This window comes from Sphaerodactylus townsendi, linkage group LG03 (assembly GCF_021028975.2).
Source record: "Sphaerodactylus townsendi isolate TG3544 linkage group LG03, MPM_Stown_v2.3, whole genome shotgun sequence".
Classification (NCBI taxonomy): domain Eukaryota; kingdom Metazoa; phylum Chordata; class Lepidosauria; order Squamata; family Sphaerodactylidae; genus Sphaerodactylus; species Sphaerodactylus townsendi.
In genome coordinates, this window is record NC_059427.1 from 11997660 (window position 1) to 12016732 (window position 19073).

Consider the following 19073-nt stretch of genomic DNA (forward strand, 5'->3'; position numbering starts at 1 on the left):
GGTATATAAACTGTTTGGGTGGGGGGAACTTTGCACAGGTCTTGTGCCCAAAACGAGCCCACCAGTGGTGGGATCCAAAATTTTTAGTAACCCTTGCCAGCCCCCCCGCCCCCTCAGCAAAGGGGGCAGAGGCGTACCTAGGCAAACCTGAGCCCTGGGCAAAACCTGAGTTGGATGCCTCCCCATGGGCAGCCACCCCACCAAAAACCCCCCCCCCCAAATTTTTGCACCAGGTCATTTCTTAAATCATCATCACATTATAGAAAATGCCCCAACTCACAAATCTGAACACAGCAATGGTGAAACACACGGGTTCTTTGATAGAGACTGGTGAGATAAAAGGTACGAAAGGCTGAGAATCAACGAATTGCAGTACCTGAAAGGGATTAACCCAGTTCAGGGAGTTACATTATTAGTCGCAATTGCTACATGGAACCTTCACGTTCAAAGTGTGCCTCTCGGGGAGGCGAGGGCGTGGAGATGGAAAAGCGGACCCAATGAGTAACCCCCTCTCGGCACACACAAATAATTAGTAACCCACTCTCGGGAACTGGTGAGAACCTGCTGGATCCCGCCTCTGGAGTCCGCCCTGTTTTATTTCCCCCTATCACGGTTTTTCAAAAATTGCTAAACCAGCGATCCTTTTGAAAAATCCCAGCTCAGAGCCACTGCCAATGCAAACAGCCAGGCAGGAGGGGCTTCACTTCCCTCCCTTCTATCGTGCCATCCACGGTCAGGAAGAATCCACCTGCCAGTGTCTGGCCATTGCAGGAAGGCCCCTTTTCCCTTTAAAAAATTTTTTTTGTGGGTTGCATCTGCGTAGCTATGCTGGTGCAGCCAGTTGCATCATGGGACGACTGTTGGGGTTCATCTCTGCATGCCTGCGTAGTTACACATGTGTTGCAGGAATTTTTTTTTTTTAAAGAGAGAAGCGTCTCCATGCGAAGGCACAAAAGCAACCCAGATTGTTTTCATGGGCTCCAATTGCTGCCTGCTCGGAGCACATGTGAATGGGAAAACAGGGAAACGGGTTCCTTTAGCATGTCTGCAGCCCATTATACATTTGCTGTGCAGAATCAACATAAGATTGTAACAGGAGATCTTAATCATTTCATTATATTTTGGTTGTTCAAGCCCAGCTGGTTTGTTTTCATACATCTGTTGCCAGTGAATTATAATTATCTATCCTGTGTTCGGATTGCCGGTTCTGTTTGTTTTGCAGTTTACATCTGTGTTTTAAGGGGAACAGAACTAAACAGAGGGTGGCCAACTCTGGCTTTGGAAATTCCTGGATATTGTCATGGAGTTTCATGGGGAGGGCGGGGTTTTAAGAGGAGGGACTTCAATGGGGTATAATTCCATAAACCCCAGGATATTTTCCCCAGGTTATTGGTAACCATAAGGGAGAGCCTCAAGCCCCCCTGGCCCGGCCTGGCCTGGCCTTCTGCTACAGTTCTGACTTGAAGTGATCCTCATTCATAGCACAAATATGGAGTGCCCAGTCGCTGAGTGGCCTTTGGAGTGCCCAGTCGCTAAGTGGCGCCCACCCCCCCACCCCCTCATGCTTTATGCATGCATTTACCATCTTAATTTGGGTTCCATCTATGTTACCCTCCTAGAGAGGAGTCTGGCCTCTCCTTCTTTTTGGGGAGATTTTAATGAACTGGGCTATAGAACTGGGCCTGTCATTGTTATGTTAATCGCTGTTTTAATAGTTTTTAATGGATTTTAGTTATTATATTGATTGTTGTGTGGTCACTATTGTGAACCCTATTTAATTGTGTATATATCGATGTTGTGCACCGCCCAGAGCATCTTGGGGATGGGGCGGTTTATAAATCGAATAAGTAAGTAAGTAAGTAAGTAAGTAAGTAAGTAAGTAAGTAAGTAAGTAAGTAAGTAAGTAAGTAAGTAGGGAGAGAGAGAGAGAGAGAGAGAGAGAGAGAGATGATAGATAGATAGATTGATAGATAGAGAGAGAGAGAGAGAGAGAGATGATAGATAGATAGATAGATAGATAGATAGATAGATAGATAGATAGATAGATAGATAGATAGATAGATAGATAGATAGATAGATAGATAGATAGATAGATAGATAGATAGATAGATAGATAGATAGATAGATAGATAGAGAGAGAGAGAGAGAGAGAGAGAGAGAGAGAGAGAGAGATGATCAACAGGGCCCAGGGAGAACCTCAAGAAAACATAAAATGCCAGAGAAGCCCTCAGAGACACACAATCCAGTGCACTCTCTTGGTGGCATTTATTCTTCATGGCTGATTTGAGTTAGTTTTGAAATTCCTTCATTGCAGCCCATGTGAGAAGTGAGGGGGAGGAGGGAAGAGCGGCCAGCATGAACCTGGCAAGGAGCCCGGTTTGGGCCACTCGAAGCTGAACTGTGATTAAATTTGGCCACAGAAGGCAGGTTGGTGTCCTCTGGGAGGGAGGTGAAGCCTTCAAACCCCCTCTGTCTCTTCCTCTTGCCCCGGAGGAGAAAGTCGCACCCAAGGGAGACAGACAAACCACAGCTTGGCTGGTTTCTGACCCCCTGGGCTACTTGCCAGGATGTTTTGTGTCAACGTCAGCCTTCAACCGTGTAGCCCACGCATCCCCAACAGAGCGCCAACTTGTTTGTGTAAGCCCTGTGTGCACGACGGGTTAGACCAGAGGGTCCGTAACATGCCCTCAGAAGAGATGAGGACCAGCAGCTGTGGGGACAGCGTTCACATCTGCTTCAATTTATGGCCCTCCCTTCAGATTTTGCCTCCAGCTCCATGCTGCGGCCACCCAGGTACCAGAACTTTTAAAATCAAAAGTTGGCAGCACTATAAGGACTCAGAGACACTGGTAGAAGATGACGTCAGGGAAAGACTGGTTCTCAACTTGTTCCCCCAAGCCCCCTGCTCCGGATCTGGCCAGATCTGTTGATCCGGGATCCATTCTCCTAAAGATGCCACAGATCAGGAATAGGCAAAGTGTGCTTTGTGATATAATAAGGATGCCAGCTTTGGGTTGGGAGATTTTGGGATGGGGTGGGCGGGGTGGGGATGGAGCCTGGTGAGGGTATGGCTTGGGAAAGTATAATGCAGTGATGGCGAACCTATGGCACGGGTGCCAGAGGTGGCACTCAGAGCCCTCTCTGTGGGCACGCACAGAGTTCATCATGTGGGGGGTAGAAAATCACTCCCCCCCCACACACATCTAGGCTGGCCTCAGCTGCTGAGCTCGATTATTAGCATTAAACCTAAGACCTAGTTTTGGGGAAGCAGTGTAGGTAACCCTGTTAAGCGCTGTTAAACCCCACTGATTTTCATGCAAAGAACAAAAGCGTGATCCTTTACCTGGGAGTAATCTCGGTTGCTGGCAATGGGGCTTGCTTCTGAGTAAACCCTCCTAGGGTCGTGATTCACACGTTGGAAGAGTTGCACAGTTGCTTCAAAGCAAAGCCACCAACTACCACCAAGCTTACTCCCGAGTAACGTGTAACCTCAGCTTGTGGGTTCTGTGGGGCAGTACTTGGAAGGAGTTGCAAAGAACCAAATTTAAACAAAACAGTTTACTTTACTTAACAAATAACACTTTTATTTAACATTTACACTTTGCAGTCCTGTTAAGTTTGCATTTTCAAGTCCTTATTTACAGTCTACTGATATTGCCAAGTCCAATTCTTCTTTGCTGGTGGTTGGTTTTGAAGACTTCTGAGGCTTGGTGAATGGGCTTCAAGATGATGAAGGTTCCCAGAAAACTCTCACCATTTACATACACAAAAACCCTTAAACAAGGTGTTAAGGGCTTAATAAAATCAATCAAGGTCCCAGCCTGGTAGTCTCGCTTCCTCCAACCTCATGAGTTCTGCAGCATTCTACTTCATTTCAGACTCCACCCCTTTCTGGGTCATCCCATTCTGACACAGGGGTTACAAACGCACGCCTCAGATCCAACCATTTTTTTTTAACTAAAACCTCAGTATTCAGGTTAAATTGCTGTGTTGGCCTTTGCAATAAATAAGTGGGTTTGGGGTTGCAGTTTGGGCACTCGGTCTCAAAAAGGTTCGCCATCACTGGTATAATGCCATACAGTCCACCCGTCAAAGTCGCCATTTTCTCCAGAGGAACCGATCTCTGTCAGCTAGAGTCGTGCTGTAATTCCAGGAGGACTCCAGCCACCGTCAGGAAGTTGGCAACCCTAGAGCGCAAAACATCCTTTTAAAAAACTGGATCGTTTCAGAGGGTAGGTGTGTAGAAGAGCAAGATTTGAATCCAGTCGCTCCTTGGAGAATAATACGATTTTGGAGGTACGAACCTCTTGGCCTTAAAGGGCTACAGGCAGTGATGGGGTCCAAAAATTTTAGTAACAGGTTCCCATGGATTCAAACTGTGGCGTAGCGCCAATGGGACTGGGCGGGGCACGCCGGGGGCGTGGCCAGACATTCCGGGGCGGGGCATTCTTGGGCGGGGCTGAGGCAAGGACGCAGCCGCTGCGCCGGTCCTTGGGTGGGAAACGAATGCACGCAGGCGCAGGCTGCCACGCACGCCAGTGCACGTCCTGCTAGACTGCTTCCAGTTCTGCGCGCTACTGCTGAGAGGAGGGGCGTAACTAAGGCAAAAATCACGGGGCAAAATCACCAATGAGTAACCCCCTCTCGGCACACACAAATAATTAGTAACCTACTCTCGGGAACCTGTGAGAACCTGCTGGATCCCACCTCTAGCTACAGGGCTTGAATGTAGCTTTTAAACTGGAGTGTGCTAAGAGACACGTCCAAAGATCAAAGAGGGACCGGAAAGGAATGCAAAACCAAACCTAAAATTATTTCAACATCAGTCACAGGCAGACAGTGAGGCCCACAGTGGTTGATTTCCCAGCAGGCCTTGCAGCCGCCACAGAATAAGCTGCCATTTCAGAAAACGAAGGTTGAGCAAGTAAAGGGAAGAGAAAGCACCTGTCCACCACTTGGACTGAATTTGGTGGCCAGTGGGTAGAAGAGGAAGGTTTGACGTAGGAAAGGGTCTGTAGCCCAGGAGAACATCAGTAGCTCCTACAGCAGCAGCAGCGGGAGGAAGTGGTGGTTTCCCGTGTAGAAATTGGGGCGTGTCCTGAGAGAAGCAAGAGATGAAACAAACCAAGGAAGAAGGAACAAACAGCCCCGGGCAAGTCGGAAGAGAAGGCCAGAACGGCTGCAAAGCGACGGGAAAGAGAGATGGGGACGTGGCACAGCCAGCGGACGCGGGAGTGACTTCGACCGGGAACGTGAAGGGTGGGGAGAAAGGTGAGAAGAGGGAATACAGCTGTGGACCAGAAAAGGTGGTTGATTCCCAAGTGACAGATTCCCCACACACAAGTTGCTTCAGGGTAGGATCAGAGGTGGGATCCAGCAGGTTCTCACCAGTTCCCGAGAGTGGGTTACTAATTATCTGTGTGTGCCGAGAGGGGGTTACTAACTGGGTCTGCTTTTCCGTTAGAAATTCCATTAGGTCCAAAAATCATCAAGTCCTGTTGTTTCCCATGTGGCTGGTTAGCGAAGGTAGAAAACGGGATAATTCTCCCTGTTGGGCTGTTTTAAAAACATGTTTTAGAAATATGGTAAAGTTCCTTGTTTAAGGAAAATATCCTTCTTTTGATTTCTAGAAACAAAATGAAGTATTTGAAAGTATGAAGTATTTGACAGGCAGTCAATTAGAGGAGAAGTAGTTGTTTCTGTTGGCAGTAGACGATAGGACTTGCTATAATGAGTTTAAATTATGGACAGAAAGATACCAGCTGGAAATTAGGAACTTTTTTTACAGTAAGAGTTTTTTACAGTAACAGAGAAATTATTAATGCCCCGCCCCCGGAATGCCCCCGTCGTGCCCCACCCAACCCCATTGGCGCTACCCCACTGTTTGAATCCCACCACCATGGGAACCTGTTACTAAAATTTTTGGATCCTACCACTGGGTAGGATGTGCGAAAGATGACAAGACCTTGGAGAAATACTGCCAGAGCAGGCAGTTCTCTGTTAGATGGACCAAGCCCGATGCAACTTTGGCTGCAAAATTCGTGTGTGTGTCATTTCCCATGCCCATGTATTTCCACCAGGGTAGCTGAAGACCTGGAGAAAGAGGTGCCCTTCCTCCTTTAACAGAGTCTATTTGGAATATTATTTAGTGAGGTTATTTGCCTGCCATGAAAAGCTTTGCCCGCTTATTTCCACGTATTAAGCCTCTTAGAAGGAATAGGGTTACCAATTCTGGGTTGAGAAATTCCTAGAGCAGTGTTTTCCAACCTTTTTGACGTCATGGTGCCCTTGACCTCACTCTTCATATCTCACGGTATTCCTGCCATCCTCCCCCCACCTTCCCCTCCCAGTTCCCCTGCTTGCCACCCCCACCTTCCCCTCCCAGAGTGAAGGGTGGGGGGTGGGTTGGAAGTGGCTGCTGTCCTTGCGGCAGGCCCTGCCCCCTGGGCCAGCTCCATATCCTTGCTGGTGCCGGTGGGAGACACCGCAAAAGTGTGGGGGGCCGGTAGCATTGCCGTGGTACCCCTGGGACATGCTCACGGCATCCCAGGGTACCACGGAACCCTGGTTGGGAATCGCTGTCCTAGAGATTGAGGAGTGAATACCTGGGAGGGCATCGTATGGGGAGGGAAAGGGCCTCAGCCGGTTATAATGCTAACATCCACCCTTGAAATGCTCCAGCCCACCCTCCAAAGCAGCCATTCTCTCCAGGGAAGCTGGCCTCTCTGGTGCGGACATCAGTTGTAATTCCAAAATATCTCCTGGTGCTGCCTGGAGGTTGGCAACCCTACAAAAGAGGGTTCTATGATTTCTGTCTTGTTTTGTATTGTCCTCGTATCAGATGAGATTTTCACAATCTCAGTGTTGTAATTTTAAAAAAATCCTGTCCTCTCAAGCTGAATGCCTCTGAGCAGGTGCAAAGTTCTTTCAACAGGAGGAGGGAGGGCCCAAGGTTCTGGAAATCCCCAGCCTCCTTCCTGCTTTGCCAGTATTCATTTCCAAAACAAAAGTTGGCCCTCTGCTTCCGGTGTTCTAGCCAATGACTGCAAAGGAAATGGGGTAACTATGAGGACAGGTTTGTAAAATGATGCGTGGGGCGGACAGAGAAAACAATTCCTCCCTGTCCCATAATACTAGAACTCAGTGAAGTTTATGGGCACCTGGTGGTTGGCAAGGCTATTCTAGCTCATTTCCAAAACCCTGACAAGGCTGCTCTCAGAAACTTGAACCTTGTTCTCCTCATCAGAAAGCACTTAAAGACACAGAAGCATTGCCAGAAAGACACTGGCAATCTTCAACCTCAAATCTTCACTTTCATTACAGCATCCTGTTTCCTTTCCATCCATCCTGATGCTCGCTTGAACCAGATGAACTCAAGGCTGCGGTCCTAAGCATATTTACTAGGAAGTGGGCCTCAATTTAAATGAGCAGGGATTTCCTTCCGAGTTTATCTCTTGCCAATTCCGCTGCCACGCCCGCCTGCCCTGGCTGCCCCCTGTGCCCAGAGCACCCTCTGAAAACATCTTTGGAGGAACCACCTCTCGGCCTTCCTTCAATTTCTCCCCCTCAAAACCCCCCTTTTCTTGCGAGCCCTCCAGCTTCACGTTTTAGTCCTCAACTGGAATAACAGTTCCCAACTTCTTTAAAAGAAAGCTGTCCCGGCTCTTGCCCCGTAACAAAACATGCAGGGAAACAAGGCAGAAAAGACTTTCCTGCATGGCAGCTGTGAAAAAGGCAAACTCTATGCTGGGGATAATTAGGAAAGGAGTTGATAATAAAACTGCAAAGATTGCCATGCCCTTATATAAAGCCGTGGTGCGACCGCACTTGGAGTACTGTGTTCAGTTCTGGCCACCACATCTCAAAAAGGATATTGAGGAGATAGAAAAAGTGCAGAGAAGGGCAACGAGGATGATTGAAGGATTGGAGCACCTTCCCTATGAGGAGAGGCTGCAGCGTTTGGGACTCTTTAGTTTGGAGAGGAGGACGTCTGAGGGGGGACATGATTGAAGTCTATAAAATTATCCGGGGGGTAGAAATTGTTGACATAGAAGAATTTGTCTCCCTTTCTCACAGTACTAGAACCAGGGGCATTCTATTGAAAAATGATAGGGGGGGGAAGAATGAGGACTTCAATAAAAAGGAACACACTTCTCACACACACAACGTCTGATTGGTATTTGGAGATATGCTGCCACAGGGGAGGTGGTGATGGCCACTAACCTGGAGATAGCTTTAAAAAGTGGCTTGGACGTGATTTATGGAGGAGAAGTCGATTTATGGCTACCAATCTTGATCCTCCTTGATCTCAGATTGCAAATGCCTTAGCAGACCAGGTGCTCAGGAGCAGCAGCAGCAGAAGGCCATTGCTTTCACCTCCTGCATGTGAGCTCCCAAACCACCTGGTGGGCCACTGCGAGTAACAGAGTGCTGGACTAGATGGACTCTGGTCTGATCCAGCAGGCTAGTTCTTATGTTCTTATGTTAAGAAGAAGAAGAAGAAGAGGAGGAGGAGGAGGAGGAAAAGATTGGATTTATATCCCCCCTTTCTCTCCTGAAGGAGACTCAAAGGGACTTACAATCTCCTTGCCCTTCCCCCCTCACAACAAACACCCTGTGAGGTGGGTGGGGCTGAGAGAGCTCCGAGAAGCTGTGACTAGCCCAAGGTCACCCAGCTGGCGTGTGTGGGAGTGCACAGGCTAATCTGAATTCCCCAGACAAGCCTCCACAGCTCAGGCAGCAGAGCTGGGAATCAAACCCGGTTCCTCCAGATCAGAGTGCACCTGCTCTTAGCCACTATGCCACTGCTCTTAAGAAAGAAAGAACGCACAGAAAAACCCTTTCTTAAAAGAAAAACTGGATTTAAAAATTAGCCATTTCTTGCTTAACAATTACATCAGCATTAACAGATCTTTCATCAAAAAGAGGAAACTTCCAGGGCATTCCTAAGAAAAGTTATACCCTTTCTAAGCCCACTGAAGTCCTTTTAAAAGAAAATTGACTGTTTCTCTTCCAAAGAAGTCTATGATTAATTTTATCAGGCAAAACATTGATCACACGCCTGTGCACACCTGGTGAGGAAGAAGGAACTACTACAAAGTAGGACTTATTTCTGAGACACAAATGGGGGCCGCCATAATCAGTTGGATTGGGGGGGGGGAGATTCTCAGTTGTGTGTGGGGCTCTTGCTGCCCAACATTCAAAGGTCCCAAGCACTGGGGCGGGGGTAGATACTTCCCCCGCCCTTGTTTTCTTTTCATGCCTAAGTCCTGCATGGCCACAGAGGTCCCCCAGGAGGCCTCTGTAGCTACACATGCATCCTGGGAAGGGGGGGGGGGAAGCATCTCTGTGCAAAGGAGCTGCAGCATTTTCTGCTGCTTCCTGATTGGGTAAACTTCTCACGTGCAAAGGGGGAGAGGGGGAAACAGGTTCATTCATAATGAGCTACATTCGTTATGAATGAGCTGTCCAGAATGGCATCAGTTCCCTTGGAAAATATGGCTACTTGGGAAGGTGGACTCCAGGTCTTATATACCTTGCTGAGGTTCCTTCCCTTGTTAAATCCTGTTAGGCTGAACCCCCAAAATCTCTAGGACAGTGTTTCCCAACCTTTTCTTGGGTACAAGCTTTCAAGAGTCAAAGCTCTCTTTGTCAGATACACTAATGGCCCAATCCTTTGCCCGGGAGGGGGGGGGGGCCGAGGGCAGTGGTGGGATCAAAAAATTTGGTGGTGGGATTCAACACTGTAGCACCAATGGGGCTGGCGGGGTACGACGGGGGCATGGCCGGGCATTCCGGGGGCGGGGCACTCCTGGGCGGGGCTGTGGCAAGGACGCAGCCGCTGCGCCGGTCCTTGGGCGGGAAACGAATGCACGCAGGCGCAGGCTGCCACGCACGCCAGTGCACCTCCTGCTAGACTGCTTCGAGTTCTGTGCACTACTGCTGAGAGGAGGGGCGTAACTAAGGCAAAAATCACATGGCAAAATCACCAATTAGTCACCCCCTCTCGGCACACACAAATAATTAGTAACCTACTCTCGGGAACCTGTGAGAACCTGCTGGATCCCACCTCTGGGCGAGGGGGAGCGAAGGGAGTTGTGCAGACAGTGGGGCCTTATGCTGGCGGATTTGCCCTCCCCAGATTTGCCCTCAACAGGCGCTCACCCCAGTGGGGGAGAAAATCCACCGGCGGGCAGCTACTGCAGCCCTTTATAACGGCCAGATGCCTACGGCTCTGCCAGCATAGTAGGGGCGCTCCAGAGCTGTGACTGGGAGTGGAGCTGACCTTGGCCCCTTCCGCACACGCAAAATAATGCGTTTTCAAACCACTTTCACAACTGTTTGCAAGTGGATTTTGCCACTCCGCACAGCTTCAGAGAGCACTGAAAGCAGTTTGAAAGTGCATTATTCTGCATGTGCGGAATGAGCCTTTAGTGGGCTTCCACCCCAGCTTTGACTCCTAGGACTCTGGCGCCCGGGGCTTGGACTTGTGCCCTTTGGGTGGCAAGAGCTCATCAAGCCCAATGCAGGGCTTTTAGGCAGTGGGGTGGGGGGGTTGTTTTTTGGCTCCCTGTGCCATCGAAAAGCCCTTCGGAGGTGGCAGGGTGGGGGTGTTCCTGGCTGCCCCAGGCTCTGGATCAGTCCGCCCTGCACTGCTGTAATCTGGCTGTTTCATTCCTTTGTATCATTATAAAGTCCTCACACAAAAAAAGAGACTCTTTTGTTACTCAGCAAAGCATCATTTATCTTGACAGGACCACGCAATTACCCCGTCAGCTTCAAACCGGTCATTTTAGTGCAACGGATCGGCCCGATTCCTGCTTACCCCACCCCTTTCTGTTTCCTCCAGGAAGTGAGGAACTCTGACCGCCAAGAAGTTATTTCTGGTTTTCATGTTTCAGAATTCGAGGGGGAACCTCGCGTCTCTGCACGTTTCGCCTGCACCTTCCTCCGGCGAAGAAAATGGAGCACGAAATGGAAGTGGTGGAAGAAGGAGAGAGGCTGTTGGACGGAAAGCGGGAGGAAGAAGCTGCAAAGGAACAGGTAAAGGGCGCTCCCTGTCACCTGAGTCCCCAGCTCTGGCTTAGGAAATACCTAGAGATTTTCAGGGTGGAGCCTGGAGGGGAGAAACATCAACAGGGTGTAACGCTGTAGAGTCCATCTTCCATTTTCTCCAGGTGAACTAGTCTCTGTTGCCTGGAGGACAGTCCTAATTCCAGGAGATCTCCAGTCGCCACCTGGAGGTTGGCAACCGTACCCACCACCCTCAAACTTTCAAAGCAAAGGGCAGCAGGGGCCCCCATTCAATTTCTAGTACATTTTATCCCACCTTTCCTTTCAGGAAGTGACGTGCAATCAGAGGCGTACGGCGGGAAAATGGCGCCCAGTGACAGTGGCGTAGCGCCTACGGGGCCAGGTGGGGCACGACGCCCCAGGCAGAGCAGCGGAGGGTTGTGGCCGGGATGGGGAGGGGGCATGGCGTTCCAGGGCAGGGGCGCACGGCCAGTGGTGGGATCCAAACATTTTAATAACAGGTTCCGATGGTGGTGGGATTCAAACAGTGGCGCTGCCGCACACACGCACCTCCAGTCCCTATTGGGCAGGGAGATTGCTTTAGTAACCCCTTCTCGGCACTCAGAAAAAATTAGTAACCACTTCTAGAGAAGTGGTGAGAACTGGTTGGATCCCACCTCTCTGCACAGTGCTGCGGCAGGAGTGCAGGGCACGCGCATGCCCTTGGCGCAGTTCCCCCTTGCTCTGCCTCTCCCCGGAGACAGCCAGTCTCTGGGTGCCCCCCCCCCATACACTCAGGTGGGCAGAGCTCAGGGAGTTCTCCTGAACTCTCTCAGGCTCTCACAAGGTGTCTGTTGTAGGGAGAGGAAGGGAAAGGAGCTTGTAAGCCACCTTGAGTCTCCTTACAGGAGAGGAAGGTGGGCAGTGGTAGGATTCAAATAATTTAACAACTGGTTGTTTACAAGCACCGTTTTAACAACCGGTTCTGCCGAAGTGGTGCAAACCTGCTGAATCCCACCACCAAAGGTGGGGTATGAATCCAAACTTCCTCCTCCTCTCCACCAGGGATGGGGGGCTAGAAACCTGTCGCATTTGTTGTTACAACAGCATACCAACACAGCAATATTTCATTTCACTTTAATAGCAGTGTCAGCAAGCAAAACAGCTCCAGAACAAGACATTGGCTGCTCTGCTGTGGCTCATCTGGAGGCACCGCTTTTCCCTTCCAAAGTTGTGAAGTGGTGACTCTTGTGTAGGGATTTCTCTTATGCTTACCAGAGTCCTTTGCCTGCCCTCCTGCATTCTCTGCTAAGGGGCAGTATTGAGCTCCCAGTTGCCACAGAAGGCCTTCTACAGTTCAAGGAGACGCACGTTATCTCCAGATTGATGCGTTGCCAGCTTTTTCTGGGACACGCTCCTGTGACTTTAACAGCAGCGGCTTCTGGAGACATGAGCCGGCAACCAATCTGCAAGTGCTTTGCTAATGCCTCAAAGCGTTGGATTTGTTTTGCTCCTGGTTAACGGAGATCCCGGCCACCCTGCAGCGTAGCAGCCCTGCCTGAGAAAGAGGTGGCGACCCTTAGAAGACCTCTAATTGTTTCCAACCCAACTCGATCTTCCAAAGGATTCCTCCCCCAAACAAATGTCCAGTTCCTATCCTGAGATCTGCTTCTTATTCTCCCCCCACCAAATCCCTAGACTTTCTCTCGAGAAAACACCGGTGTCCTGCAGAACCCAGGGGCCGTCCCATGTACCAGGCAGAGATCTCGGCGGCGGCACGATCCTGCACGGCCCTGGAAGTCATTGCCCCCCACTCCCACAGGAGGGCTGGAGGCAAATCAACCAGGTAACATGGCTCTATCTGGCTACCCTCTGAAGCAGGGGTAAGGGCTCTCTGGCAAGCGTGCCAAGTGGCACATCAGGCTGTCTTGCTTGGCACGCAGGGCTGGATCTCTACCCAGGCACTGCTTGGGCCGGCTATGCAGGAGAAGACTGGGGGTACAGCTTACGCCAGTCAGATTCAAGATGTCCACAGCTGTCAGCTAAGACCAAGCAGAATCCTTGAGATGCTGGTAGCGCACCAGTGATGAACTGGGCATTTCTGGCCAACTACCACATACATACCCTTTTTTGTTTGCGGGTGTACCGACATCTTCACAGATAGGATGGTGACTACCCCTGAAATGCCTTTACATGGAGATGCTTCTCTCTCTTTAAAAAAAATATTCCTGCAACTGGATTTCACTGTGCAGAATAGCAAAAATAAATAAATACATGCAAACAATTGTGAAAGTGGATTGAAAGTGCATTATTCTGCATGTGCAGAAGGGGCCCAGAGGCGTAGATGGGCCAAACTGCGCCCGGTGCGCAGTTTATATTTTCCCGCCTATTGTTCTCCCTTGGTTTCCCCCTTCCCACAGCACCACTTGGTTCTTTCCTTTTCCTAGAACTTTTTCAGGCTGAAAAAAAGGCCTGTTCACAGTTCAGGCTTAAAAACAGCCTGATGGGAACTATACTTCCCAGGAGACCTTGTGAGCCCCAAGGTCTCCTGGGAACTGTAGTTCCTCAGGCCGTTTTTTAGCCTGTACTGTGAACAGGCCCTTTTTTCAGCCTGAAAAATTTCTAGGAAAAGGAAAGGAACTAAGGTAAGTGTGGGAAGGGGGGGCGCTGCGGGGGCCGGGGGAAGGGGCCTGGGGGTGATTGTCCACGACCTCCAGGCATGTGCCCGGTGCACGGCGCACCCCCCTTCCCCCTTGTGGCTCTGCCACTGAAGGGGCCTAAGTCAGTCTAGAGTTACTAACAGACCTGAAATTAAACATCCCATTAATACATGAAGCTGCCTTATTCTGAATTCAACTTTGGTCCAGCAAAGTCAGTATTGCCCACTCAGACTGGAAGAGACCCTCCAGGGTTTCAGGCAGCGATCTTTCAGGTCTCCTTTTCCTTTTTAACTGGAGATGCTGGGGATCTTCTGGATGCGAAGCAAAGTCTTTTCTACTGAGCCACCTCCCTCCAGGATATGTTATTTACCTCCATGCCATGAAAAGCTTCAGCTCCTTATTTCTACATATCAAGCATCTATTACAGGGACAGGACATTCCCTCCCCCTCCCTCCTTCCCCTTCTAGACCTGTTGGCAACTCTGCATTAGCTGTACAGTTGGGTGGGTGGAAAGGTAAATGAGTCTTCCGCATTCTTCTTTCGGCCCTGGTTTAATCGTGGCAGAGAGCAATGAACAACCACTCTCATCTCCTCCTTCTCCTTCCAGTCTTCTTCTCCTCCATGACCTCTCTCCAGGCGGAGGAGTTTTTTGATATGGTGGCTACAGCCCAAGCCCGGAGGCTGAATGACCAGCGTGCCGATTTTGCAGGAGCTGAAGGCACAAGTGGAGAGAGCGTTGCCGTCTCGGAGGACCAACTCTATGACACTATCTTGTCTCATCAGGTGAGTCTCTCTGTCCCTCGGGAACATCCTGGAGGATGCAAGCGCTCAGTCTGCCTGCCCATTGTGGGTCTGCCTAGGGCAGATGTTCGCAGAGGTGCTAGTCTTGCTGCAGCAGCGAGGCCTGTTTCCAGGGATGGAGCGAGGGGGAAAAGCACCCGGTGCACTGGGGCATCCTCCGCCTCTACCACGCCCCCTGTCCTGCCCTAGAATGCCCCATCCCACCCCGGAACAATCCGTCCCACGCCCCCGGAACACCCTCGCCACACCCCCGCAGGGGCGTGTGCCCGGTGCGTCGCGCCCCTGTCCCCTTGGAGCTATACCTCTGCTGTTTTCTTTATTTGGGCCTACCTTGTAGATTCATCACCTTCTGGAAGTCCAGAAGAGGCAAACAGATGTTCCTCCCCATGATCTTGACACCTTCTCTCTTGTCCACACTAGAAAAGCCCAGATGGTGTGCAGAAAATGGACGGAGGGCATTTACCCACTGCAGGCTATTCCTGGCCCTCGCTCCACTCTGGCATGAAAGGCCACACCAGAAGTGCTCTCCCTTTACCCGTGAAAAGTGAGAAGTGCGTGCAGGACAAGAGGAAGCACGTCAGAACAAGAAATCATGCCCCAACGCGCCTCCTCTCTCGGGACACCACGAAGAGGAAGTGCGTTAGGACAAGATTTCTTGCCCCGACGTGCTTCCCGTCCCACCTTGCGCTAGACTACTGGTGGGTAATCGGCCAGGGAGAGTTTTTCTCCGTCTTCCATAATACAAGAAATAAAATTCAGGGAAGTTCATTCGGGATGGACTGAAAGAATTACTTTATACACTGCATATGCTAGTTGATGGAATTCACTTCCACGTGAGGCTTGGTGATTCTGTAAATCACAGGAAAAACCCGAAAAAGCCATATCAGCTTTTTTCGGCTTTTTCTTTTAAGAACATAAGAACTGGCCTGCTGGATCAGACCAGAGTCCATCTAGTCCAGCACTCTGCTACTCGCAGTGGCCCACCAGGTGCCTTTGGGAGCTTACATGCAGGAGGTGAAAGCAATGGCCTTCTGCTGCTGCTGCTCCCGAGCACCTGGTCTGCTCAGGCATTTGCAATCTGAGATCAAGGAGGATCAAGATTGGTAGCCATAAATTGACTTCTCCTCCATAAAATCTGTCCAAGCCCCTTTTAAAATTATCCAGGTTAGTGGCCATCACCACCTCCTGTGGCAGCATATTCCAAACACCAATCACACGTTGCGTGAAGAAGTGTTTCCTTTTATTAGTCCTAATTCTTCCCCTCAGCATTTTCAATGTATGCCCCCTGGTTCTAGTATTGTGAGAAAGAGAGAAAAATTTATCTCTGTCGACATTTTCTACCCCAGTCATAATTTTATAGACTTCAATCATATCCCCCCTCAGATGTCTCCTCTCCAAACTAAAGAGTCCCAAACGCTGCAGCCTCTCCTCATAAGGAAGGTGCTCCAGTCCCTCAATCATCCTCGTTGCCCTTCTCTGCACTTTTTCTATCTCTTCGATATCCTTTTTGAGATGTGGCGACCAGAACTGAACACAGTACTCCAAGTGCGGTCGCACCACTGCTTTATATAAGGGCATGACAATCTTTGCAGTTTTATTATCAACTCCTTTCCTAATTATCCCCAGCATAGAGTTTGCCTTTTTCACAGCTGCCATGCATGGAGTTAACCGGGAGTATTTAAAAAGCCTGGGGCTGAAAAAAACGAATATCATTTGGCTTTTTTCAGCCGCCTCCCTCCCCTCCGCTGCCATTTCTTAAGACCAGATAGACTTGGAAGACAGCGGAGAGGGGAAGGGAGAGAGAGAGAGAGAGATCTCCATTCAAGGCTGAGCAAATTCAGTTCCGCATGGAGGATCTGTCCCCCACCAGTGCTCTCCAATCCCTGAGAGGTTTGGGAAGCAGGGACAGGGGGAGAGACGGCGCAACCCACCCCTGCTTTCCAAGCCCTCTTAGGGCTTTGGGAATGGTGGTGGTAGGGGAGAACCGGAAAAAATTGGTTTTGGGATTCTTTAACCTGAAGGTTTTCAGTAATAGCTGAATAAAGCTGATGGTTTCCAGTTGGCCATCATCCTGCTTCACACTCCCCTTTTCCAGTGCTGTGGGGCCCTCTCCAAATGACCTCTTCCCTACATCTGAAGCTCCTGTGTACAAATATCCTTAATCCCATTCAGTACCGCCCTTCTCTGTTCCACCTGCTCCCAAGCAAGAGTCACTCACTCCCCTCTCCCCACAGAGCCAGCGTCTAGAGGACCAGCGCACGGAGCCGCCCATCCCAGTGGGTGTTCAGGGGCTGCTGGATTTGCTGCTCAGAGCTCAGGGGACCCGGATGGAAGACCAGCGGTCGGTTCTTCCCCCTGGCCTTGCTGCGACGAGACGTTTGCCTTCTCCAGCCAGAGTGTGAATCCATCTGAGCCCTCCTTCACATAACTGTGATCCTCATGGCTGAAGACGCACTGAGATGTGTGAAACTGTGTCACCTCCATAAAGGAGAGCGGGGTCTCTGGAATTAAGCGGAATCACTAAAAAAAAAAAGGAAGAAGATGCCACGCTGCAGTGTATGTGCAAAACTAAGGCAGGCTCTCTCCGAACGCAGCATCACAGATTGCTCATTGCTTCTTCGCTAGGATTTCCAATTAAATGGAACTACCTCTTCTCCACCTATTAGCCTCTTCTAGCTGCCTGCATTAGCACCAGCCAAAATCTACAGAGCAGTGTGCTAGCTTTCAAGCTTCACAGAACTCTTCCTGAAGCTGAAAAAATGCCCCAGGAAAACTCTGTTATTTTAGATTTATTTAGATTGTTTGTACCACAGAGATTGCACCAAAGACAGTTCTACTGGGAGAGAGTCTAGTTCTGTGAAATTAATACTTATACTAATGTTGGGGAGGAAGGATTCACTGAAGCTAAATTGGCTTGTAAAATTCAATTTTACGTATTTCTCATTGGAGGTTCTTTTTAAGCAAGAAAGCCACCCCAGTCTAGGTACGATATTGTTTGGAAGTTTTTTCCCTGTTACCAAATTGTGTTGTACTAAGTGGTTTGTGTTCTTCTGCAATTAACTAGAAACAAATTTATTATTGCAGTTCTACAAATAAAGTTCTTTTCCCCAAGAACCGTCCACAATCTCTATTCACACAGCAATTGTAAATCAATGTGTAAATCATTGGCACAGTTTCAGTGGGCATATCCAGGGTAGTATATAGCAGTAGATTTCCCTCCTGCTAGGTCAGTGATGGCGAACCTTTTCGAGGCCGAGTGCCCAAATTGCAACCCAAAACCCACTTATTTATCGCAAAGTACCAACACGGCAATTTAACCCAAATACTGAGGTTTTAGTTTAGAAAAACGGTGGGCTCCGAGGCATGCGTTACTCAGGAGTAGGCTTGGTGGCAGTCGGTGGCTTTGCTTTGAAGCAACCGTGCAACTCTTCCAATGGGTGAATCACGACCCTAGCAAGGTTTTCTCAGAAGCAAGCCCCATTGCTGTAGCAACCTAACTTTACTCCCCCAGGTAAAGGGGATCGAGTGTACTTTAGTTCTTAACGGTGATGAAAATCCCAGTAGGGTTTAACAGCACTTTAACAGGTTGGCTCTACACTGCTTCCCAAACTAGGTCTTAGGTTTAATGCTAATAATCGAGCCCAGTGGCCCAGGTCAGCCTAGATGTGGGGGGGGGGGGCACTCTGTTTGCGCGTGCCCACAGAGAGGGCTCTGAGTGCCACCTCTGGCACCCATGCCATAGGTTCGCCACCACTGTGCTAGGTTGTCTGTAAAGAGGGGAACAAACACAAAGATCTTCAGTACGGCTTCATCCCTTTTTTTTTTTAAGTGGGGATGTACAACTAAAACCTGAGAACTTTATTCCTTGTGAAGATGAATTGTGCCCTTCTATGCTACAGCCCGCTCTGAAAAACCCCAATGCACCTTTCCAGCCTTGTTGTTCAAAACTAACCCCAAATTGTTGTGGTTGATGGATGCAAAAGTTTGCTGGTTGTGCTGTCGCCCACTATTGCGTTCAGGACAGAAATTAATTTGGTTTGTTGTGATGCTTCTGTGCACAAAGAAGAGATTTTTGTTTAAAAATTATGATGTTGGAAGACGGAACCATCCTGAGCCAGGAGCAGGTCATGGGAAAGCTGTGACTAGCTCCGAGAAGCTGTGACTAGCCCAAGGTCACCCAGCTGGCATGTGTGGGAGTGCACAGGCTAATCTGAATTCCCCAGATAAGCCTCCACAGCTCAGGTGGCAGAGCGGGGAATCAAACCTGGTTCCTCCAGATTAGAGTGCACCTGCTCTTAACCACTACGCCACTGCTGCTCTAAACATACAAAGGTTGTTTGAAACAGGGTCTAAATCACCACAACTGAACCCTTGGGAGAAAAGAACAGGGAAAACAGTGTTTGTGAACAATATCATCTGGATTCTGAATGAATAGTGCCAGTTCTTCAGAACTTGGCTAGCTCAACAGGAACTAAATTATTGAATTTGAAAATTATAATGCTCTACCCTGGCCTTATTATTTATCATCAAGGCTTAACATCTTCTGCATAGGCTCTTCAAAATATCCACATTTTCAAACAGTAAAATTTTGGCATATTG

General features: G+C 49.4%; 2 protein-coding genes across 3 annotated transcripts in view; both read left to right on the plus strand.

Annotated features, from left to right (window-relative positions):
• The window catches only part of LOC125428885 (zinc finger protein 271-like), a 1035007-nt gene that overhangs the window by 190386 nt on the left and 825548 nt on the right, over positions 1-19073 (plus strand). The window lies entirely within an intron of this gene.
• On the plus strand, positions 5037-17576 carry GPSM3 (G protein signaling modulator 3). Of its 2 annotated transcripts, XM_048489555.1 has the most exons (5): positions 5037-5271; positions 10902-11043; positions 12712-12859; positions 14281-14456; positions 16709-17576. In XM_048489555.1, exons 2-5 carry the CDS (start codon positions 10963-10965, stop codon positions 16874-16876), a joined length of 573 nt encoding a protein of 190 aa, XP_048345512.1. In that variant the 5' UTR covers positions 5037-5271; positions 10902-10962; the 3' UTR covers positions 16877-17576. The 2 variants fall into 2 exon arrangements, with proteins under 2 accessions (XP_048345512.1, XP_048345513.1); XM_048489556.1 differs by lacking the exon at positions 5037-5271 and having other exon boundaries at positions 10861-11043.